The sequence below is a fragment of the Microcebus murinus genome, chromosome 21, assembly GCF_040939455.1.
Source record: "Microcebus murinus isolate Inina chromosome 21, M.murinus_Inina_mat1.0, whole genome shotgun sequence".
NCBI lineage: Eukaryota > Metazoa > Chordata > Mammalia > Primates > Cheirogaleidae > Microcebus > Microcebus murinus.
This window is the reverse complement of record NC_134124.1, coordinates 3,985,910-4,010,927: the sequence shown is the minus strand read 5'-3', so window position 1 is coordinate 4,010,927 and position 25,018 is coordinate 3,985,910. Positions and strand designations below refer to the sequence as shown.

Here is a 25,018-nt window from a genome sequence, read left to right as displayed (position 1 = left end):
CCAAGTTACCCAAGGAGCTCAATTTATCCTACATACACAAAGAAGAGATGTCATAATTTGCCAAAAAAATATTTTACAAGGTTCCAAATGGGCCATTAATGGTATTTCTTTACACTGTTAAGTGACTAATTATACCTGGTAACACACTAAATTATAAGTTTAGCCTCACTCCTACTCATTTTTTTCCCATCAACACAAGCTTTTCAGCACAATAATTCTTGGCTGCCGTTCCACTTCCTTGGTGAGACTCAGGCCAAAGAAGCACACAGACTTCCCTCCAGAAACGAAGGTCAACAGAGCAGAAGGAAACTCCCCACCGAGTAGCAACCTACAGTGGGGAGGTACACTCAGGGTTATGGGCTCGGCTGAGGAGCTACAGGCTGCCCCGCCCTCAGTGCTAACACTTCACATGACAACTGTCTCATTCAGGAGCAAGATGATCGCAAAAGCAGTTACAACTGCTAATCAAGAAATAGACTTTGCTTATTTCTTAATTGGTTTACATTTGTTTCCATGTTTTAAAACACAAAATGTCTAGGAGGTTGAACTTATGCTTTCATTCTGTTCTGGATTGTGAGTCAATTCTTACAAATACAAAAGAAACATGTTACCTGCTGTTTATTTTTAAGAACCTGTGTCAAATGGAAAGACACTGAAGAAATTCATCATTTGATTCTTATTTGTAGGAGCAGATTCTCTGTAACTTGTAAATTATTTTGATTTATGGTGACTCATTATTGTATTCATAAATGCTGGAGAGTTGGCGAACAACATGATATAATGACACCCCAAAATAATTTTATAACTGCAGGTGTGCAAATCATAACATGTGGGAGATGACTCAAAGGATAATGGGGAATGAGGCAGTTTAGGAAGGGTCACATAAAGCAGGAAAAGGCATGGGGACATTTGCCCCAATGTTCTGAGACGTCTTTAAAACCAGAGTACTCAGATGTACAGGCAGACGCCATGGAGCAGCCAGGCCTGGGCAGCAGAGTCAACAGTTACATTTAAACAAGCAAAGGGAAAATGCTCCATAATTTACAACAACCCAATCACATTGCTCATTCTTTTGAGGTTAAATGCTACTGACATAAGCTACACCTGAATCCAATCAGTGCAGAGACGTTGAGAAGATTCACACGAAAGGACTAAATTTGTCACAAATGGGTTGGTTTCCGATCTTAATGTAGCCAAGTTGCTTTACTCTGACCTCCATTGAACAAATCAACTTAATGGGCACTAGGAGTGCTATAAAACTTAACAATGGAGTGATTTTTAACTTTTAAAATATAGTTATGAAGGAAAATGTTGGATAGCTTCTACAATACTGGAAATCAAATTAAATCTAGATTTTTTTAACAGTCTTGACAGATATAATCCTAGTTACCATGTAAATTTATGGTAAGCTGCTGTGATATTAGCCACAGGTGCTACTTTTAATATATGAGCCGCATCTGGCTGGGAATAGAATTTCTCAGAGGACTGAAAATGACCTCACTATCAGACAATGGAAGGGAAAAAAACAAGACCACTGTGGCATATAAAAAGCTGAAGATGTGGCCCACAACTAAATATTTCACATAAAATTCATTTTAACTCTGCAGTAATAGGTTAAAGGATATTATGCTTTCAATATTTAAGAGGCGCAGATATATTTCAACCAAATAGCCAAAAGATTAAGAATATAAGACAGTTATGAATACCCTGGCTACATATATAACACTATTTGTCCAACCTTTGATCAATGTCAGGAAAAATGATGCACCAAGACTTGAAAAGAAAATTCTTTCACTGTTCCCAAGAACATGACATGACCATGTTCTTGGGAACACCACCAAGCATACCAAACCAAGATGTAACAACTACTGATCCCCAAGCAGCAGCAACTCTCCAGTGCCTGGCCAACATCACTGGTTGCGTGTTTTAAGTTCTTTGGCGTCATTCATCATGCCCAAGAAAACATTCTCACCCAGTGAAAAATTTTTTTTAATGCAATATTATTCTGTCACTTGAACCAAGTGAAATTTTTTTTTAAAGATCGCTACAAGTAATTAATTACCATTCAGAGTTTGAGAATTGGCAATATCGCCCACAGGCAAATACAAAGGGAAAACATAAATCTCTTATCCAATTCAAAATAAAAATATAAATATGTATAAAACATAACATTGTTTGCTTTCAAGAAATCTTTCCTGAACCATTCTGAAGCCATCGTTTGCCAGAGAACTGGCAAGTGTGGAAATGTGACAGAGGATTTACAAAGATTTAATCTCCAATGAAATAACTCTTCCTGAATTAAACAAGCCTTCTTTATCTGAAAAAAAAAAAAAACGCTCTAAAAGAGAAACATTTCTGTGAAAATGTTTCCTACACCATTGCACTAAGCTGTGAGAAAGGTGGCTACAAAGCCCTATAAAACATAACATTTTCCTTCTAGAGGTCTCAAGTAACTTGAAGGGCTTGATTTTTTAGCTTCGATAGATCAATTCTATCTAGGTGATGATTTCCACGTACTCTGTTAACAAGTGACTGGATCTATGCCCGATCTCAATGGGCATCAAGATCCCAAGTATCTTTAGCAGGAACCACCTGATGGGGCTTCCTGACACATTGTGTTCAGCTGACGGCATTACAATGGAACATTTAAAAAGGCAGGCTCACCAAGCCTCATCTGTGAAGATGGTTCCTATATACAGGTATTGCCTAATTAAATACGGCTTTTCCATTCAATGGAATACTATATATCTCTCCCACCACTAAAAAAATCATGAGGTAAAATATTTTACTGGCATGGAAAAATGTTCACTGTACAGAAAGTGAAAAAAGCAACTGACCGAAAATGTGTATCTATAATATGACCCCAAATATATAGACACATACATATACACATAAATACACATTCACACATGCTATTTTTTAAGTGGGCAGAAGGATTACAAGTATATTTTTCTTCTTTATACTTTTCTGTGTTATCCAAATTATAAAACATACTATGAAATCAGAAAAAATAAACAAAAAAACCCATTATATTTGTTAGCCAGCTGAACATACCACACAAATGTAACATGGTATCATGTTTGTTAGCATGAGCAGCCTGGCTGATCTCTGTGGGCTATGAATAACCCACAAACGTTAAACCTTTCTATTTAAAGCTCACGGTTTTAAATAAATAGAAAGATAAAAGAGACTCACCCTTAAGGCCACATAACAGAATAGTACTTTAGGAAGCTCAGGATCACAGTGGCCCTCTGTTCTGCCCACCGTATCCACAGCTATTCGGCCAGCGGCTAAGGAAGCCCAGGTCACTCAGCGCAGGGTATGTTTATCTTCTCTACTCAGAGTTTCAATTCTCCAAATAAAGTTTTCGGCTGCTCTTTGCAGACATTCTATCTGAAGTGACTTTCTCCTCTAGATAGAAGTTGACCTCCAATCATAATAGATTTAGGACTGATCATTGATCAATTGAGTATTATAAACTAAGGCTTTCAGGGTAGGGCACAGGGAACCATGCAGCAGTTTACAGGTCAAATTCTCATCAGTAGCTAGCTACCTTTTTCTTCAAAACATGCAAAGAACACATACCCTCTTTTAAATACTCCAAAATAAACATCTTTTTTTCCTAAGTAGAACAAAGAAATAGACTCAACTTTGAACAGCAGAGTTTTGCATTCTAAGGTCTAAGACATTCCTAAACAAAGCTCAACCCGCCCCCTGAGTTATTCTACAACTCTTCAAAACATAGATGTGTGCTAAGAGAAGAGCAGTCACTGTAGGATGCCTAGGCTTAGAATGATGATCCCACCGCCCGCTTTCTCTGTAAGCAAGCTCCTTAACTTCCTTGACGTCTTAGCCATTAGCAAAATGGGGATAGCCACACCTAACCTTACAAGGCTGCTGAGAGGTTCAAGGAAACAAACTTGTAACAACCTAAGTTACTCCATAGGCCACCTAACACAGAGCTACTAACATCTCGTAGACACTCAAACGCTCATTAGTTCATAAAATACTTTGAGATCCTTTAAACTATCTCAAAGAAAACGGATTCAGCTGCGTTTCAGGTAAATAATACAATATTAAGAGTTACCTGTATTCGGAATTGACCTTAAAGCCACATTTTTTACATCAAAATTTCTAAAAATAATAGCCAATAAGTTTTAACTTTTCTATATAGAACACAATCAAGTACAATTAAAAAGAAAAAAAGGAAAAAATCAGCAAAGAGTGCTAGACCAGAGATCATAGAAAGGAAAAGAAAGAAAGAAAAGAATTGTCTTGAAACAGAAATGGTACCTAACGGATAGCAGGTAAACAGGCCCTTGGCAGCCTCCCAGGGAGGTACTCTGCAGAGGCTTAGAACAATCTGCCACGGGTCCTCAGCACACCAATATTCACAAGAGACTGGCCGTGGCTGTGGGTGGCTGAAGCTGAGTGCTGGAATACTGAGTGCCAGCCTAAGTCTCATTACTGGACACAATTGACTAGATAGAGATGCCCAAGTGGCCCGTTTTCTTCTCAGATGCTTCAAAACTGCATACAAACCAAAGGCACATCAACGCTGCTGTTCTCCTGGGAAGTGCCCCAGGGCACCACAGAGCACTCTCTCACCCCATCAGACACAGCAACTATGAGGCCAGATAAGCTGGCCACCGTTAGGAATCATCTGTGTCTGGGAGAAAGGAAATGAGGGAGAAGAAGAGTCCCTGGTGAGAAAGGGTGGTATGTATAACCTATAGGGGACAAAGAGATGAAGAACATGGTTCCCCTGGGGCTAAGGGTGCTGACTGGCTCACCCACAGTGAACCAAACCAAGAGACCTTATGTATTCAAAATCTATCCAGGTAACACTGGGTCGGGTACTGTGGGAGACCTACAAAAGCACAACCCAGGTCTGTCCTCAAGGTGCTTATACAGAAAGACAAAAGTGAGTGTAGTTACATTACCCTATCGCATGACCTAAGTTGCACTTAGTCATGTCTTAATTTTGGCACCAGTTCATTGTCACCTGGGCGAACCACTTTACCTCTGAGCCTCAGTTGCCTCATCCTTTCTAGTCCTAACATTCATAGGCTCAGTATCAAAGCTCTAAGACGCACAGGTTCAAGATCAAAATAAGGCTGAAAGAACACCACAAGCAAGCATAAGACAACGCAAGGACTGAATTCTAAATGGAAAGAACACACAATGGACTAATGTCTGAGGCTGCAAGGGTCTGTGTCAAGCACTTGAGCCTCACTCCTTCTCCTGGCTGGCCTGCACCCCCACCCCACAAAAACCATCCTTGCTATGGTCACTGTTGACCTCCATGCTGCTTAACCTCATGGTCACCTTTTGACAGTCACCTTCTGTGGCATCTGAGAATGGATCCCACTCATCTTTCAGAGTCTGTGATACTGACACCGACCTGATTTTCGTCCCATTTCTCTAACAAGTCTTTCTCATCTTTTGCCACCTCCTCCTCTTCTATCCAACCCCCAAATGGACTGAATCCTGAGCTGCCTTCTCTTCTCACACTGCAATTTCACCCTGAGTGATCTCATCTATTACCTTGGCTTTCTTCCATACATACCTATGATTCCCCAATTATCTACAACCCAGACCTCACCCCTGAGCTCCTAACTCAGACATAAAACTACCTTCTTGAAGTTGACATTTGTATGTCTCATAGCACTCCCCCTTAACAGTGTCCAAACCAGGAATCTCGTCCCTGCACCCAACCCTGCTCCTCTCCCACACTTCCCTAGCTCAGTTAAACGTCACGTCCAACCACGGGGTTCCTCCAGGCCCAAATCTGGGAGTCACATTCTCAATACCCTCTGCTCTTCTTCCTTACCATCCATGACCACGCCTTGCTGGTCAGAGGAACTTGGGTAGTCTCTACCTGCATTTTCTGTGAGAGTTACGTGGGCTACCACTGGTTTCTACTCCAGTCAACGCCTCAATACAGCCCCAACCTCTGCACTCTTCTGCTTCTCCTCTGTCCCTGCCCCAGTGCACACCTCTCTGTGTCCACTCCAGCCACGATGCCACACCTGGGTGAATGTAACAGCCTCCTCACTATTCTCCCCAATTTGACTTTGCCTCCTCCACTCCGTCCTCTACATCCTCTGATTGGTCTTTTTTTTTAAAAATGTATCAGCTTACCACTTTCTTACTGAGGCCTTCCCTGACCACTCTCCCCAAATAGAATTAGGTCTTCCCATTAGTCTCCCCCAGGGCCCCCTTTTCTGTTGCAGAGGCCGATGGGATGGATGGCCTGGAGTCAAATTCTGACACCATGCTTACCAGCTGTGGGACCTTTAAGCAAGTCACTTAGGCTAAGCCTCAGTTTCCTCATCTGTAAAATGAAGAGAATATCCACTTCACAGAGCTTGGTCAGTATTCACTGAATGAATACATGCAAAGTCCTTACTGTAGTGCCTGGCCCACAGTGTAAGTGGTCATTAAGCATCAGCTTTCAGGACTTTCCTTCCTCCACTTACCATATCTTGTAACAATACATTCATTTTTTGCTTTGCTTATGCCCTCCCTCCCCTACTGTGTCCCTATGAAGACAGAGACAGTTCACTGCTGGCTTCACCCCAGTGTCTGGCACGGTGCCTAGCCTACAGCAAGTGCTCAATTAGTTATTGTTAAGTACATAAAAATCAGGAAAAACTTTCTGGCAGTGGGTGGAATGTTGACAGATAAGGGAAGCATAGGGTGGGATTGGGCATGGGAAGGAGAACAACAGCTTGAATAAAGGCAGAAAAGAACTGAACTGAGATGCTAGGGGCCTTCGCTCCAGGGTCAGCATGGCACTAATTTTCTGTGGCCTAGGTCAAGGTACTCCTCCTGTCTATGCCTTGGGTTCCCCACTTCTCCAGTGAGGGGAATGGCTGGGTGACCCTCAAGGTCCTTACAGTTCTAATCTGAGTAAAGAGCTTCCTGCAGAGAAGTAATGTGAGGTAGGTTAAGGATGGACCGTGGGCAGCTTTGAAAGCTCTGAGAAGACGACGCATGTGCTGTAAAGTGTAAGAGGAAAGCACTGGGATTTTGTGAGCGCAGACCAACTAGATCACAGCAAAGTGGCATTCAGGGCAGTGGGAGCAGGGAGAGCCTGAAAGTGACAGGCGGCCAGCGAGCCCTGTTAGGACTCTAGGGGGAGGGCAAGTGCACACAGTCCTGGTGAAAGACACTAAAGGACGACTGACCGGTTCTTAGCGATTGATCGCCAAAAAAATTCTTTAGTTTCAGGTCTGAGTGCTTGAGAGGGTGGTGGTCCTGTGGCAGAGGGAAACAAGCACGTCTAAAGAAAGGCAGAAAGACAGGAGTTTGCTTTCAGATAGCCTAGACTTGAGGCAACACTGATCCCAGGAGGGAGTGCAGCACAAGAACCCTCCCTGCCATTTGGAAGCCCAGCTCCCTGAACCCACCTTAGGGCCCTCATTTCCCCAACACAATGCAAACCCTTCTCCCTGTCCTTGGCCTATACCACCTTCAAACGCTCCCTGAGCACTTCCTTCACAACAAGGATCCTCAAACTTTTTAAACATGGGGCCAATTCACTGTCCCTCAGACCGTTGGAGGACAGATGGAGAGTGCGGCGCACATTCCACACACGCGCACTGTGGGCCCGGGATGAGTCGGCTGCTAAGCAGGACAGGCAGCAGCGGCAAAAACACCTGACGGGCCAGATAAATGTCCTTGGCAGGCTGGATAAATGTCCTCGGCGGGCTGCATGTCGCCCGCGGGCGGTAGTTTGAGGACGCCTGCTTCACAACATATCACATCTTCGAGGGCCAACTCAAAATTCCCCTCCTGCAGGCAGCCATCCTGGAATGCACCAGCTTCGGCTTCCCGCTACGGCGCTCACACTTGAAGACCTGATTAGCATGGCGATTTGAAAAAATCGACCACCTTGTACAATTCAGATGTGCCACCTCCCCGACAAAACTGGGAGCTTTCTGGGCAGAAATGGAATTACGTACTCCTGTTGCCTCTTCCTCCTCTGCATCTTGGGCCCAGAGCCGTGCCAGCCCTTAGTGGCTGCCAGCCCTAATGCCTTGCTGGCTCACTGATCCCAACAAAGCCAGACCATGTGGCTGCTGGCCCAGCCAACCTGGGGCAGCCCCGGGCACCTGGTACATGTCCACGGCCAGGGCTGCAAGGGCGAGGACAGGGCATGTGAAGTCAGTGTGATGTGTGATATGGTAAAAGACCTCAATCCTGGCCCGCTGGATGAGAGCACACAAGCAAACAGAGTCATTAGCAGTGTTCGCTGTTTTGATAGGATTGACTTTAACGATACAATTAAATGACCTCTGATTGCTCAACAGTGATACCTGGGTTACTCCCAAACAAGTACAGCTTTGTTTGTTCCAACTGGTGAATATTCCCTTTCTCAGGGAAGTACGGTAAAACCCATTTAAGGGAGAAAACTAATCCAACAAGTAGTCCTTGGAAAACAAGGTATCTCCTGAAAAAACAAATACAAAACAACCACCTTTCTGTATCACAGTAGGATCTGAAAAGTTGCTGCAGGAACCAGGGATGTGAGTCTGGCCCCCACTAACTGTGACATGACCCAGTGTGACCACAAGCACTCCCACGGTCTCGGTCTGGTTCAGTGTCTCAGGAGACTCAGTGACTGAGTTAGAGTGCCCCGTTCCAGCCTCAATCAGAAGGGCAGTGTGATGGTAAATTACCTGCAACACAGGGGAAAGGATGTCACTGCTTTGTTTTGTCTAAAAGGATGCAGAAAAAAAGAGCAGAACACGTAGAGCTCAGAGCCAGGGAGGAAGAACCTCACCCACCTGTCCACAGTGTTGGATCTTCAAGCCCTCCTGAAGGCAGACAGCAACTGGCCACTACCCAGGCACAGGAACGTGAGTATAGCACTGTCTAGAGTTGACTCACTGCCCCAGCTGCTCCACCAGGCACCCAAGGTCTGCATTCTGACACACCTGAACACAAGTTTCTATGACATGGCCCTAATGCACCAAAACGCTATTGACGAAACCCCTGTGCAACCCTGAACACTATTGATAATGACCGTGTTGAAGCAGTGGGCAGGCGCACCAAAGAAAAACAGAAACAGAACAGAAAAGAGCAAGACTAAAATTCTTTAAAGTTATTATTTAAAGTCCTCTTTCAATTATTTTCTGCAATTATTGAGCCAGCAGTCCATTGTTATTAATTCACAGTCAACCTATTTAAGCGGTACCAGCAATGCGGGCTGAAAACAAATGCCTCGGTAATTTCCTAACTCGAGCGTTATTTTCTTGTCAGTTAAATTTAAAGCAACCCATTTGTGACCACTTTATACCAAGTTAATCTCATATAAAGTGCTTCACAAACCCTAACAGCTACACTAAGGTTTTATACTAATGAAAGCAATTTACATAAATGAAATTTATGTCAATGCATTTTATGACAAATTTTTTATTTTATAATAATTATGGTACTTATATGATAACATCTGTTGATATTCACAGTCTAAACCTGGCAAAGATTTAAACCCACAACATTTTACATGCATCATGTACATTATCTGTGAAAAGCAATAAAAAAAAGCAACGAATGCATTAATCATACCAATATCATCTGCAAAACATAAATCTGAAATACCTTTCACGTCAGCTCAAACTGCTTTTTTATTTTTTACACACCTGATTTTACGCCATCTGTAAAAGGGCAAGACAAAGACTGTTGAGGAAATTATACTTCTTGGCTGTTTGACTTTCACAAAATACTCAGGCTAAGTTCTGTAAACAGAAGATTTACTACACAACTAAGAAAAACTGATGTAGTTAAAAGTCCGTTTTTATTAAAGGACGGTGTAATGACCGCAGTGTTTTCACACGGCAGTCTGGTGTCATATTTGCATTGTTGACACCTGTTTTATATTTCTCTTCATCTATCTATTGCACACTGCCTTTGTAAATACACATCAGGTTTTATTTTGTTTTATTTTATTTTATTTTATTTTATTTTATTTTATTTTATTTTATTTTATTTTATTTTATTTTTCGAGACAGAGTCTCACTCTGTGGCCTAGGCTGGAGTGCCGTGGCATCAGCATAGCTCACAACAACCTCAGACTCCTGGGCTCAAGCGATCCTCCTGCCTCAGCTTCCCGAGTAGCTGGGACCACAGGTATGTGCCACCACGGCCAGCTTATTTTTTCTATATGTATTTTTACTTTGCCAATTAATTTCTTTCTATTTTTAGTAGAGACGGGGTCTCACTCTTGCTCAGGCTGGTCTCAAACTCCTGACCCCAAGCGATCCTCCCGAGTCAGCCTCCCAGAGTACTAGGATTACAGGTGTGAGCCACCACACCCAGCCACACATCAGGTCTAAACCTATTGTACGACACAAACAGAAACAAGAATTTCCCTGCCCTGGGAGATACCAACACTGATGTTCCAGCCACCACCTGACAACATGAACATGGTCCTGCCCAGGGCTCCCCGAATTCCAGGAAGAACTCCAAAATTAATACCCACATGAACACCACAGAGATATTTTTATTAGCTTCTTAAATTTTAGGGAACGTTTACTAAAATAGGTCTTTACTTACCATTCCAACAAAAGCTATGGACACTTTCTCAGGTTTCTAATCTGCTGTGGTTAAGTCACCAGTGGGCACAAGTTAAATACAAGCCACTGTGTGTGATAACCATGTAAGTGTTCACTTTACCTGATCCCAGACACAAATGTTGGCCTCCGTTTTAAAAGTAAGATGACACCTTCTAACATATATGATGCCCAAGCCATGGGAACATCCTCTCTGGGGTTCTTCCTGCCCTCAGATGCATTACTAACTCATTAACTTCGATGTGCACAACAAAGAACCATAAAACCTGAACTAATTCATCCACACTGAGAGCTGTTGAGACCTCCACCAATATCCTGCAGAGGATTATTAAGACTTTCATCAACGGTTGTCTTTCTTCTGGTATCATCAAGCCTTTGACTTCACTAAGTGTCTCAAAATGTTAACCAAGAGCCTACTGGCAAATTCCTCAATAAAGCATGTTTATAAAGCAGTCAGCAACGGTAACTTCCAACCGCTCTAAAGCAGGCGCCTATCTGAACACAAGAGAGAAATTCTACAAACCCCTGAGTCGCACATGGTCGTGCTGCTGCTGGACACACAGACCACCAGGACCACCACAGCCCAGGCCGTTCAGAAGGCTCCTCCTCACTCCCCACTCCGGCTCCAGAGAGCTTTTGATGGTGGCATCACCATAACCAGTACGTGAATGTGATGAACAACATATAGAACAAATGAGGCTTGGATCTTGCCCTGCAAAGGATACTACACTTTGACAAACTATTAGATTGGGCCACATAAAAGTGCCATTTTTATAGGTCAACAGGAGCTGAGCATCAGCCAGTTCGTATGTTTCAGATAACACCACTGAACGCCCTGCTGGGCAGAGCCGCCTATGCAAGCACGAAGCACAGGAGCTCCTGCAGGGTCGCAGGGAGCCACAGCTGCTTCCCACAAGGCCCAGTCCCCGTCCCCTGAACCAGACGCGCCTCCATTCCCAATCTGCAACTCTTTACATCTCCACCCAAATTCATCATACATCCAAAAGGTACCAAACCAAGCAGGGGCCCGGGACTGCTGCCTGTCTGTTCCTGACACTCAGCTTGTTTCCAGGCTGAACAAGGGTGGCCCCAGGTATCCAGGAGTGAGAGACGGGACAGCCTTCCCAGGGGGTTGTGCTGCCTCCTGGCCAGTCTGGGCTCCTGCCCTGGAGGGCTCCACCTGCTGGCATCTGGGGTAGCTGTTTCCTGGATTCCAAAGCCAAACCTGCACATACTGCTAAAGCTTAAAATTTCCTCTGATTTTTGTAAGTTTCCTGTCTATCCCCACACATGACAATGTCTAATAAAATCGACCTTTATGGGACACTCACATCCACATTTCTGAGTGACATTTTGTTCTTTCAATGCAGATACTCTGCAGTTGCCAAACACCTAAATTTATATGTCATTTATAGATCGCTGTCTCCTTTTGTCTACATGCACATAAAAAAAGCAAAACTCCTTTACGAATGCCAACCCTACCCTGTCTGAGTCTAAGCATCCCGAGTGTGGAAACTCCCTGCCTCGAGTCCTGGCATGGCTATGCTCTGTCTGCTCAGGGAGTGTCCCACGGCACGGCACGCTGCAAAGCCCAGGCACCACCACCCAGGGCAGAGACGGTGGGCTAACGACAACCAACACCCACGGCTACTTTATCCACCTACACTCAGAGAATCCCTTGGGAACTTTTGCATTTATTATCTCTAAGTATCTGTATCCATCTGAGCTATCAAATGGATGTGGACTATTTGGAACTAACCATATCCTAGAATAAAACCTCTGAGAGAAAAGAAGTTCAAATGAATTTTGCTGGCTGTTTATTATTATAGTAAAACCTGGAACAGCCCAAAGCTTTGAGAAATAGATTTTTCAGGCCAGGCACGGTAGCTCGCACCTGTAATCCTAGTTCTCTGAGAGGCCGAGGCGGGCGGATTGCTTGAGCTCAGGAGTTCGAAACCAGCCTGAGCAAGAGCGAGACCCTGTCTCTATTATAAAATAGAAAGAAATTAATTGGCCAACTAATATATATAGAAAAAATTATCAGGGCATGGTGGCGCATGCCTGTAGTCCCAGCTACTCGGGAGGCTGAGGCAGCAGGATTGCTTGAGCCCAGGAGTGTGAGGTTGCTGTGAGCTAGGCTGACACCACGGCACTCACTCTAGCCTGGGCAACAAAGTGAGACTCTGTCTCAAAAAAAAAGATTTTTCATCCAAGGTCACTGAAAATGTTTCTCAAACGTATGGTTCATTTTCCACAGTAGTAAAAGAAACGAAGACAATGCGAACTTGTGATATCATTGTATACACACTACATAAGCGAATCATTTAATCACCTCTTGGCCTTTTGGCTAAGATCAAGCATAGCAAACCACTTAAAAACTGCAACACCCAACCAAAGTGCAAACATTGTCCTGAAGATTTTATCATAAGTAAAATGAAAAGACTATATTAAGAACTGAAAAATGTTCATGACCTATTGAGAAAAACAAACAGAATACATTTTTTATTCTAATGTTCAGCAAAGACTAAAAAACAATGTGATACCAGCCAGTGTGGGTCACACTCTTAAAGGCGAGGCGTCATCATTTCTGACTGTGGCTTCTTCCAGCATGTGGAGTAGAGGCCAGGAGAGGTGCTGCCACCGGCACAAGCGTAGGGAACACCCTGGGCCTTCCTTAACCCCTGCTGGGGCGGGGGGCCTGCAGCAAGGGCGGCAAATGCCAGTCACACTAAAAAATCAGAGGCCTCCACACTCTAATGGCCATCCCTACACAGCCACTCTGCATGCAGGCAGGATTACATCTAGAAGATAAATTTCTAGGACAATGGGTGCGTGGACTGTAAAGGTTGATAAGCGTTGCTCAATTGTCCTCCAGAAAGATTACATCAAATGACACTCCCAGCTCTTACTATCCGCTCCGTCACAGCTGCACTTCCCCCGCCAGCCTAGACTCCAAGGGCCAACGTTTCAGTCCCTCCCGTGCACACGCCTGTATGTCCCCTGCCCCCCTGTTCCTCCACTGCACTCATTTGGCAGACGCTCGGCCCTTGTTAAACCCAACTCTGCACCTGGACAGAACATACAAAATCTTTCCTCTAAATGTCTGGCCAGAGGCCGGGTGTGGTGGCTCACACCTATAATCCCAGCACTTTGGGAGGCTGAGGCAGGAAGACCGCTTGAGGCCAGGAGTTGAAGACCAGCCTGGCAACACAGCAAGAACCCATCTCTACAAAATATAAAAAAATTAGCAAGGTGTGGCCGGGCGCTGTGGCTCACGCCTGTAATCCTAGCTCTTGGGAGGCCGAGGCGGGCGGATTACTCAAGGTCAGGAGTTCAAAACCAGCCTGAGCAAGAGCGAGACCCCGTCTCTACTATAAACAGAAAGAAATTAATTGGCCAACTGATATATATATATAAAAAATAAGCCGGGCATAGTGGCACATGCCTGTAGTCCCAGCTACTCGGGAGGCTGAGGCAGAAGGATCGCTCGAGCCCAGGAGTTTGAGGTTGCTGTGAGCTAGGCTGACGCCACGGCACTCACTCTAGCCTGGACAACAAAGTGAGACTCTGTCTCAAAAAAATAAAAAAAAAAAAAAAAAAAAAAATTAGCAAGGTGTGATAGCACACACCTGTAGTCCTAGCTACAGGAGGCTGAGGTGGGAGGATCACTTGAGCCCAGGAACTGGAGGCTATAATCACGCCACTGCACTGTAGCCCAGCAAGACTGTCTCCAAAAAGAATAACATAAAATAAAATAATGTTTGACCATAAATCTGTAGGGACACTGAGAACTGCCCAGCACCCAGCCACGTCCCAAGTTGGTTCATCAAAGTCTCCGCAATGACTATCCCACTCCTTTTCTTATCTCCCCAGATCTCCAGTACTCCTCCCTCCCACCCCCGCCTGCTCTCAATTGATGACCTCACTAAAAAAATAGAAGCAATCAAGAGAATTACCTCTTTTTCCCAGGACAAATGTACCAACCTGCTTGCATCTACACTCATATACTCTTCCTTCTGTCCTACTACAACGGATCCACCCCCCCGTGCCCTACTACCCATCTGATCCTGTCCTCTCTTGCCTACCTAGGACTTCGCTCTCACAATTTCCCCCTCTACAAACTCTCGAATTGCCATCTCCAGCCTGGCTCTCACACCTATATCCACCTGCTAACCTGACAGCTCCACTTGCATGACTAAGCATCTCAAACCTGGCATGCCCAGAGCAGGACCCTTACTTCCCGCCCCACCCCTGCCCCACACCCTGTGCCCCTTAGTGAGTGGCACCGCCCTTCGCCCTATAGCTTGAACCAAAACCTTGGGGGCATCCTTAGCCTCCCCTTTTCCCACATCCAGCCTTACAGCAAGTCTTGATTATTCTATCTTCATATGAGGACCACCACTGCAGTCTCCCACCTTCCCTGGCCTAGACGACTGCACGAGGGCTGCTTGCGGTCTGCATGCCTCCACTCTCGCCTCCTGCCGCCTACTCTCAGCAGAATGGCCAGGGAGGTGTTTATAGAACCCAAGCCAGATGACAACATTTCCCTGCTTGAAAACCTTCAACAGCTCTCCTTCAGAGAATAAAACCCAAACTCCTCACGTGCAAACAAGGCCCCAGTGCTCCGGCCCCGACCCCCTCTTCTCCTCCCTGTCCATTCCAGAACACCGGCCTTCTGGCCCTTTCTCAGTCACACCAAGATCATTCTGCCCCAGGAACCGTGCGCCTGCTGTTCTCCCCACCAGGGAAGCTCTTCCCTTGGATCTTCACAGACTAGTTCCTTCATGCCATTCAGGCCTCACGTGCCCTCTCCCCAGAGAGGCCTTTCCGGACCACTCGCCCTCAGATAGTGTCTCACCCTCCACCACTCTCTGTTCTGATCCTGCATTCCTCTTCCGGGGCCTCTCCACTAGCTGAAATTATATTCCCTATTCCTTTGTTTATTGTCTATTTTCCCCACTAGAATGGGAGCTACATGAGCTGGCACAGAGAACACGCTTAATCAATATTTGTTGAATTAAGGGATTTTACTTTTATAATAAAAATAATTTTTTAAAATTTAACTGCATGTAATTTTTTAAAATCACCACATTGTAAATAAACTATACCTATGGAGAAAGACCAGAAGAGAACAGAAAAAAATGAAAGTAGTTGTGATAGGAAATTTATTTATTTTTTTTAATCCCAGAGAGCTGGGATTACAGGCGTGAGCCACCACTCCTAGCCGTGATAGGAAATTTTTTATTTACATCATCCTATTCTTATGTTGTGATATTGTTGTTACAATAAAAAACAATGGCTGGCCGGGCGCGGTGGCTCACGCCTGTAATCCTAGCACTCTGGGAGGCTGAGGCGGGCAGATTGCTCGAGGTCAGGAGTTCGAAACCAGCCTGAGCAAGAGCAAGACCCCATCTCTACTATAAATAGAAAGAAATTAATTGGCCAACTAATATATATAGAAAAAAATTAGCCAGGCATGGTGGCGCATGCCTGTAGTCCCAGCTACTCAGGAGGCTGAGGCAGCAGGATTGCTTGAGCCCAGGAGATTGAGGTTGCTGTGAGCCAGGCTGACACCACAGCACTCACTCTAGCCTGAGCAACAAAGTGAGACTCTGTCTCAAAAAAAAAAGAAAGAAAAAAACAATGGCTTTTCTTTCCTAGATGAAAGATGAATGAGGATCTGTCAGTGCCAGAAGGTTACTACTCCACACTTAAGTAGTGAGCAAGAGAAAGCAGCTCCTGATATTCGGGAGCTGGCCTGGTACTAATAACTAGACCTTGGTGCTCTCCTGTTGAACGTCAACATCAGACAAGGCCACGCTGTGGCCATGAAGGATTAAGACAAAAACAAAACCACTCTGCAATGATACCTGAACACAGACAAAACAGGAACATCATCCCAGCCATGAAACACCAAATATCCCCGTTTCCCAGCTAATGAGTGACTGCTGCTGCTTCCTTTCAATTTCAGCTTTGGCCCTGCTTTATTTTATTTATTTGTGTGTGTATGTATGTATGTAAGTATTTGAGACAGGTCTTGCTTTGTTACCCAGGCTAGAGTGCAGTGGTGCAGTCATAGCTCACTGCAACCTCAGACTCCTAGGCTCAAGCGATCTTCCTGCCTCGCTCTCCCCAGTAGCTGGGATTAGAGGAGCACACCACCAAGCCTGGCTAATTTTTTTTTTTGTAGAGATGAGCTCTCACTGTGTTACACAGGCTTGTCTTGAACTCCTGTGCTCAAGCAATCCTCCTGCCTCAGCCTCCCAAAGTGCTGGTATTATAGGCATGAGCCACCAGCCTGGCTAGGCCTGCTTTAACCTGCTCTCCCTACAGGTAAGACTTATTACAATACTGAATCATAGAATTACCCATTTCCTGACAGCATCCAATCCAAAGCAAAGTCCTGACTCCTTAAACACTTTCTGATATTGCCAGTCTGAGCAAGAGCGAGACCCCGTCTCTACAAAAACTAGAAAAATTAGCTGAGTGTGGTGGTGTGCACCTGTAGTCCCAGCTACTCTGGAGCCTGAGGCAGGAGGATCACTTGAGCCCAGGAGTTTGAGGTTGCTGTGAGCTATGAGGACGATGACGCCAATGCACCCTAGCCTGGGTGACAGGGTGAGACCCTATCTCAAAACAAAAACAAACGAACAAAAAAACTTTCCAATATTGGTTGGGTATAGTGGCTCATGCCTATAATTCCTACACTTTGGGAAGCCGAGGTGCTGGGTTCACTTGAGCCCAGGAGTTCGAGACCAGCCTGCACAGCACAACAAGAGCTCAACTCTACAAAAAGTAAAAACAGGCCGGGCGCGGTGGCTCACACCTATAATCCTAGCACTCTGGGAGGCCGAAGGGGGTGGACTGCTCAAGGTCAGGAGTTCGAAACCAGCCTGAGCAAGAGCGAGACCCCCGGCTCTACTATAAATAGAAACAAATTGGGCAACTAATATATATAGAAAAAAATTAGCCAGGCATGGTGGCGCATGCCTGTAGTCCCAGCTACTCGGGAGGCTGAGGCAGGAGGATTGCTTGAGCCCAGGAGTTTGAGGTTGCTGTGAGCTAGGCTGACGCCACAGCACTCACTCTAGCCTAGGCAACAAAGCGAGACTCTGTCTCAAAAAAAAAATTAAAAACATTAGCCAAGTGTGGTGGTGTGTGCCTGTAGTCCCAGCTACTCTGAAGGCTGAGGCAGGAGGATCACTTGAGCCCAGGTGTTGGAAGCTGCAGTGAGCTGTGATCGCATCACTGTACTCCAACCTGGGTGACAGAGAGACCCTGTCTTTAAAAAAAAGGAAAAAAACGTGTTTTCTAATATCACTACCACAGGCCCAAATCCTGTGACAAGTGCTCTGCCACCGTCTTCCTGAGACGGCCCCTGGCCCCTGTGGTGTGCATCCCCCTCACTGTGATGAGCAGTGGGCCCAACTTGTCCAGCTACAGGTGTGTTCCTAGCTGTCTTTGGCTGGAAGGCACTGACAGTTGTCATGACATCAGTTGCCATTACAGGCCACTGTACATGAAGAAGTCATAGGAGCCTTGCTGGAAAACTGACCCCAAGATATAATCTCGATTCTGGCTGTCTGAATACATTCCCTGACATCGGCTGATTTTCTTATCATCTGCCTCTTTCTCCTAAAAGCTGGATAAAAGGTGGGGTGGGGGGATGTCTACTTAATTAAATGTCCCACTGAATGTTACAACTAATCCACTATGCCCTGCAAGCTTCCCTTCCCTCCCATTTCTGAAAGTCACTCCAAGCGAGCGCAAGGTCAGAGTGGTGCTGGGGGACTGACTCATGGGCAGGGCCTGAGGCAACATCACTCAAGTACTTTAAGCCACATGTTCAAGCCCAATAAATTAGGCCAGGCTTAAAGAAGTCAAGCTGTACACATGTAAGAATTTTAATAAGCTTGGAAAATGCTACCTAGAGCTTATACACAAGCTTACTGTACCAATGGGATTCCCTGCCACCAGCCACAGCGTGCTAAGCCTCTGACAAGAGCTGTCGAGCACGCGGGGCAGCAGGGACAGGGAGTCTGCTTGGTCCAGGTTTCCTCGGGAGTTGGGGACTCGCAGCAGAAGGCTGGCAGCCAGATGGATGGAGAACAGAATAGGGCACGCAGCGCAGTGGAGCCAACGGCATTTACTAGGAAAACATGCCAAGGGCTCTTTGGTGGAAATCTGGTCCTCACACACCCTTCTAGAAACTAGCAAACACTGTAATCAATGTCTGCATCTATCAAATGCCTGTTTGTACCCAGAACTGTATTAGTTACAATAGAGAGTTATTTAAGCAAACATGGTCTCTGACTTCTAGATGCTGACACCTAATATAAATAAAAACAATAAATCTGTCCAAGGGATTACCAAACTAACTGAACAAACACGAACAGTCAAGAGCGTTCACCTTATATAAATGCCATGGAGCAATAACTGAAGGGTAAGTCATGGGAGATGACTCTCTAAACAGGGCGGGGCCCTAATGGAACAGTTACCTTGTTAAAACTGAGTCTCAAGGGGCGGTCAGGGTTTTAAGAAAAGCTTCAAGAGCTGGCTACTGAGCCTGGGGAAAGCAAGCCAGTCAGGGAGGAGGGTGCAGTGTGGGAGATGATTTAGAGACAGAAATACAATCACAGAAGCAAGAAAACTTACCAACTGCCCAGGAAAAGAAGGGGCAATCAGTCAAGCAGGTATACGTTTCCCAACTGGTTTAACTCATGTCCCCTTCTGATAAATATAAAAAGTTCACACCCTCTTTCAAAATTTCAAAAGAAACCAAATGCCCTAACCAACACCAAATCAGAGCAATGGTGGTTTCAGAATTTGATTTTCCAAATGACACAAACCACCCCCTTCCCTCAGAGCCCAGAATCGCCCAGTTGGGTGGTAGCAACTGTCAGCAGGAGTGTAACTCTCCCTCTGGATTCTTAGGGAAGGGAAGCTTGGATCCTGAGCCCACACAGGACCAGATAACCAGCAATATTGGAAAGGGACAGCGACAGACCATGGCCCTGGCAAGGATTTATAATAATTACCTGATTAAAATTTTTGAAGGAGAACTCTTTGTGGAGGGCATCTCTCTCGCTTGCTACTGACCACCCTGCCGCTTTGAGGTCGTCTATGATCTGCTTCCGCTCCTCTGGCGTCAACCGGTGAACATCTGCCACCTACGAAGAGAACACATTTCATACCTTAAAATGCAGACGTTTACTTAAACTCAAATAAACTTACACCTCTTTCCCTTAAGTAGAGACATAGAAAAAAGTCTCAAGGGCAACAGATTCTTTTTTTTTTTTTTGAGACAGTCTCGCTCTGTCACCTGGGCTAGAGTGCTGTGGCGTCAGCCTAGCTCACAGTAACCTCAAACTCCCGGGCTCAAGCGATCCTCCCACCTCAGCCTCCTGAGTAGCTGGGACTACAGGCATGCGCCTCCATGCCCGGCTAATCTTTTCTATATTTAATAGAGACAAGGTCTCACTCTTGCTCAGGCTGGTCTTAAACTCCTGACCTCAAGGGATCCTCTGGCCTCAGCCTCCCAGAGTGCCAGGATTAAAGGTGTGAGCCACCGTACCAGGCCTCAAGGGCAACAAATTCTAACCATCCTTCTACTAGAAGTCAGGAAAGCAGGGTTCTCACTTCGAGCAACACCTCCCGCCTTCCTCGACCTACTCGCAAGGATGCGATTCACTCGGTGAGAGCGAGACAGTCCCAGAGACGGAACGACTGCGCGAGCCTCAACAACAGGCAACTGGGGGCTGAGCCCCTTTCCCTGATTCTCCACCATTAAGCTGTAACTCACTCTCACTTCAGAAATCCTAATGTCTTTTATTACTGACATTAATATAATTAAGAGGGCAAACACGTTCTACCTTTAGACAACTTATTCCATGAAGATGGAAAGAAGAATACTAATGAACCAATTTTCTCATTTTTCTTCCTTGCTAGATCAGCTACCCTCCACCCCCCCCAACTAACAAAAGGGAAAAACGAGACTATCTTTTAATTAAACAAAAGATATTTAAAACATTACTAAAAACCATTTAGTATTAAAAACAAAAAGATCTACTCATTAGTTTTACAGCGACAGTTCTGAAAATTGTACACAAAGATCTATTGAAAAAATAACCTAAAATTTTTATTAAACACTTCATTTTTCAACTCAGAGAATTTTGGAAAAGAAACAGAATTATGTGTGTCCACACAGAGTAGCTGCAAAGGAACTATTAAAAAGTGACATGGAGTCTGTGGCCACACTCTGAGCTGGTTCCCTCAGCCGCAGCTATCTCCCTTGCCACTGGGATGGAGGGTGTGCACTCCGGCTCACGGTGGCTATCTACCCATCAACAGGGATCCCGTCCAAGACTGCGAACCTGAGCCATTTCATCTACCTGCCACCAACGGCCCCAGTGAGACACATGCCTAAAGAACCACTTTGTGGTGGGCTTAACTTTTTTTCACAGGGGATAGGGGAGTGGTGAAAAACCCAGGATTTGGTGAGAGTAACCTGATTCAAGATCTAGCTTTGGCCAGGCGCGGTGGCTCACACCTGTAATCCTAGCACTCTGGGAGGCTGAGGCAGGAGGACTGCTCAAGGTCAGCAGTTCAAGACCAGCCTGAGCAAGAGCTAGACCCCCGTCTCTACTAAAAACAGAAAGAAATTAATTGGCCAACTAAAAATATATAGAAAAAAAATTAGCCGGGCATGGTGGCACATGCCTGTAGTCCCAGCTACTCGGGAGGCTGAGACAGGAGGATTGCTTGAGCCCAGGAGTTTGAGGTTGCTGTGAGCCAGGCTGACGCCACGGCACTCACTCTAGCCTGGGCAACAGAGTGAGACTGTCTCAAAAAAATAAAAATAAAAAAAAAAAGATCTAGCTTTGTTCCTTTTAACTGTGGGGTGCTGAACTTGGAGCCTCTGGATTCCAGCGTCCCCCCTCATGTCTGTGGTGGGGATATCACACTAGCCACCTGCCAAGATTTTTTGAGAGGATTAAAGCGATGTGGACTGTGAAGGCCCCAGCATGGAGCCTGGCACAGAGCGAATCACCTCTGGTCATTCCTTCCTTCCCAGAACACGATTCCACCTGATCACCAGCACCCTGGACAGAGGTGCGCCCTGCGACATGCAGGGGTGACTGAGAGCGCTTTACCTGTGCTCCCACCTGCGTGAGAAATCTCCGAGCTATTTTAAATTTCTCTTGTTCAGGCCGGGCGGTGGCTCACGCCTGTCATCCTAGCACTCTGGGAGGCCGAGGCGGGCGGATTGCTCGAGGTCAGGAGTTCGAAACCAGCCTGAGCAAGAGCGAGACCCCGTCTCTACTATAAATAGAAAGAAATTAATTGGCCAACTAATATAGAAAAAAATTAGCCAGGCATGGTGGTGCATGCCTGTAGTCCCAGCTACTCGGGAGGCTGAGGCAGGAGGATCGCTTGAGCCCAGGAGTTTGAGGTTGCTGTGAGCTAGGCTGACGCCACGGCACTCACTCTAGCCTGGGCAACAGAGTGAGACTCTGTCTATAAAATAACATAACATAAAACATAAAACATAACATAAAACAAAACAAAATAAAATAACAAATTTCTCCAGTTCAAGGATTTCACACGCCACCAGGGCTCCGACAAGCAACTCGAAGAGAAGCGGCGAGTTTAATGCCACACTTTCCCACCAGGTGGCGCTGCACGTCCAAACGTTCCCTCAACTCTCTCCAAAATACTTATTTCTAACGCAGGAAACGGACTGAACGCCCCTTGGAAGAGCAAAGAAAAAAACGATGTCACAAAAAAAGATGATTTATTGCTAATTCCTCCCCAAAACTCTGAATTCACCATGGGGTGAAGCCGCTGACAGGGAGCCGCGTGACTGGGACAGCCCCGCTCTCAAGGGCGGGCGATCTCAGGACCCGACAGCACCTTTGCTCGTGAAGCACCGAATAGTCTCCAACTACTTTTTTTTTTTTTTTTGAGACAGAGTCTCACTTTGTCGTCCCGGCTAGAGTGAGTGCCGTTTTTTCTATATATTTTATAGTTTTTTCTATATATTTTTAGTTAGCCAATTAATTTCTATTTTTAGTAGAGACGGGGTCTCGCTCTTGCTCAGCTGGTCTCGAACTCCGGACCTTGAGCGACCCTCCCGCGCCGGCCTCCCAGAGTGCTGTGATTACAGGCGTGAGCCACCGCGCCGGCCTCCAACTACTTTTCACGTCTGCTTTTTGTCGTTCAGCGAAGCTCGTGCCCGTTTGTTTCCCAACAGCTGTTCGTATGCTGTGGCGGGACGATTAAGCCAAGGGAAGGCGGCACAAGCCGCGGAGACGCCGGCGTCCGACCGGCGCGACCCGCGGGTGCCCGGGCGCGCACGCGGGGACCCCACGGCGCGCCCGCAGGCCCGGCCCCTTCGGGGCTGCCCGTCCCGCGTGCCCGCCCGCCCCTCAGCCGGCGCCGCGGGCCTCGCGCCGCCCCGCTCCCGCCCGCACTCACTCACCGTGGCCGCGAGCGTCGGGCCCCGGCGCCGCCGCGCCGCCAAGAAGCCCCGCGTCGCCCGGCGCGCCCAGACCGCCGCCGCCATGGCCGCCCGAGGAGGGCTGCCCCGCGCACTGCCTGCGCGCCGCCGCGCCGCCGCGCCGCCCGGCCCCGAAGGCCCCGGGAGCTTCGCTGGCCGCCGGCTCTGCAGGCCGCCCGGCGGGCGCGGCGCGGAGGCCCCCGCAGGCCCCGCGGCGCCGCCGCCCTCAGTCCTGCCGCCGGCTCTCCGCGCGTCCCCACCCGGCGCTGGCTCGCCCGCCTGTCCCGCTCCTCGGGGTCCGGAACCTGCCCTCGCCTGGGCGCCGGCTCCCTCCTGGCGGCGGGCGCGCAGCGGGCGGCATGTCGGTGTCGCGGGCAGGGGGCCAGCCCGTGGTCGCTAAGTCAGCACTCGCGGGGACAGTGAGCCACAGTGGTCAGCCTCGGGGGCTCGCTAAGTCAGGCGGCCGAGGGGTCGAATGTTCGCCCGGTCCAGTCATTGCTTAGCGGCCCGGTCCAGGCCAGCTGGCTCACCCGTATTTGCGGAGATGGAAGAGTCTGGAAAACCTGGCTTGCAATGTTCTCTCAAAAGTGGTTGTTTCGTGGCGTCAGCCTGGCTTACGGCACCTTCTTGCTCAGGCTGGTTTCGAACTCCCGACCTTGAGCGATCCTCCCACCTCGGCCTGCCAGAGTGCTAGGATTACAGGCGTGCCCACCGCGCCCAGCCGGTATTCTTTCTTTTACATATCTGTGTATTTATTTATGTTGTTTTTTTGCGAGGTAACTGGCATACCATAAAATTAACTCTTTAAAGCATACAGTGTTTTTTATTATTAATATATTCACTTGTATCTTTTTTTTTTGCTAAATAGTTTAAACATATTAATATAAGCAGTTTCGAAGAGGATATAGAAAAAGATTTGCAATCAAGTTTAACCTAGCAGTTGTTAGCAGTTCAACCAGTTGGGCTTAGAAAAAATAAAGCTTTTGCCACAAAATGGCCTAATATTTATGGACTTTTGGCCTGGCCTACCTTCTTCCTGTTTCCCCACTTGACAAGATGGAACTGTTTCAAAAGCAAAACTCAGGGAAGAGTCACTACTACGGGGGCCCTGATCAAATGTCACTGGTCTCCAGGCATTTACAAGACACGATGGTTTCTTTTGTCTGCTATGGAAGGGAGACAGATACTAGGTGTGGAATTAAAGCTTGTATTTCCAATATTTACCTTGGGTGTTTATGATCACAAAAAAATACTCCTCATTTGCTCATTCAAGTGAGAACTGAAAACTGAACTGGTAGTGTTAGTGACCATTCACTTTCAGTATGTTTATTTTCATCATTTTCCTTCCTTAACACTGCTATATATGAGACTGTGAGGTCTCAGGTCTAGTTGTGAAAGCAGAGACAGTAGGATGCGAGGGTCCAAGGAAGTGCTCTCCGCCAAAGGCGGCTGGGAATGTTCTGCCCCTCACAGGTAGCTCCCCAATTAATGGGATTTAAGTCCCTTAGCAAAGGTTTACCAGCTACATCCTCTAAAACGGATACCATACTTGACTTGGGATGGTTTAGCTGGTCTTGGACCACTTCCTCCCCCCCCCCCCCTCCACTTCCCTTTCCCTCAGAACTAGTGTTTCCTGGCTGATCCTCTCTATACTTGAACCTCCTTTCTGAGGAACAACTGCTCCATGATTCCCTCCAGGGGAACCCCATGTAGCTGATCTCAGTGAAGGGTCAGAAGCAAAGCCATGGATCTCTGGTCATTCTGAGAGCTTTCCCTCACCCCCTAGATGAGAGAAGGGCCCCATTATACATCAAGAGGCATGAAAATTCTTGTATCTTTGATAGAATAATTCCCACTCTGCAGATACACCTCCAAGGAAATGAGACTATATACAACAATAATATCCAGCAAAAGATGACAGGTTAGGTAAGTAATGTTG

At 46.5% G+C, this 25,018-nt stretch overlaps 1 protein-coding gene across 1 annotated transcript in view; it reads right to left on the bottom strand.

The window, feature by feature from the left end:
- PCBD2 (pterin-4 alpha-carbinolamine dehydratase 2) overlaps positions 1-24,765 on the bottom strand; it is a 48,943-nt gene extending 24,178 nt beyond the window's left edge. The window contains exons 1-3 of the mRNA XM_075996362.1: positions 24,733-24,765; positions 23,062-23,475; positions 19,619-19,750 (exon numbers count right to left, since the gene is read on the bottom strand). Of these exons, the coding sequence (XP_075852477.1) occupies positions 19,619-19,750; positions 23,062-23,475; positions 24,733-24,765 (579 nt within the window). The remainder of the gene's footprint in view (positions 1-19,618; positions 19,751-23,061; positions 23,476-24,732) is intronic.
- Between the last annotated feature and the right edge of the window lie 253 nt (positions 24,766-25,018).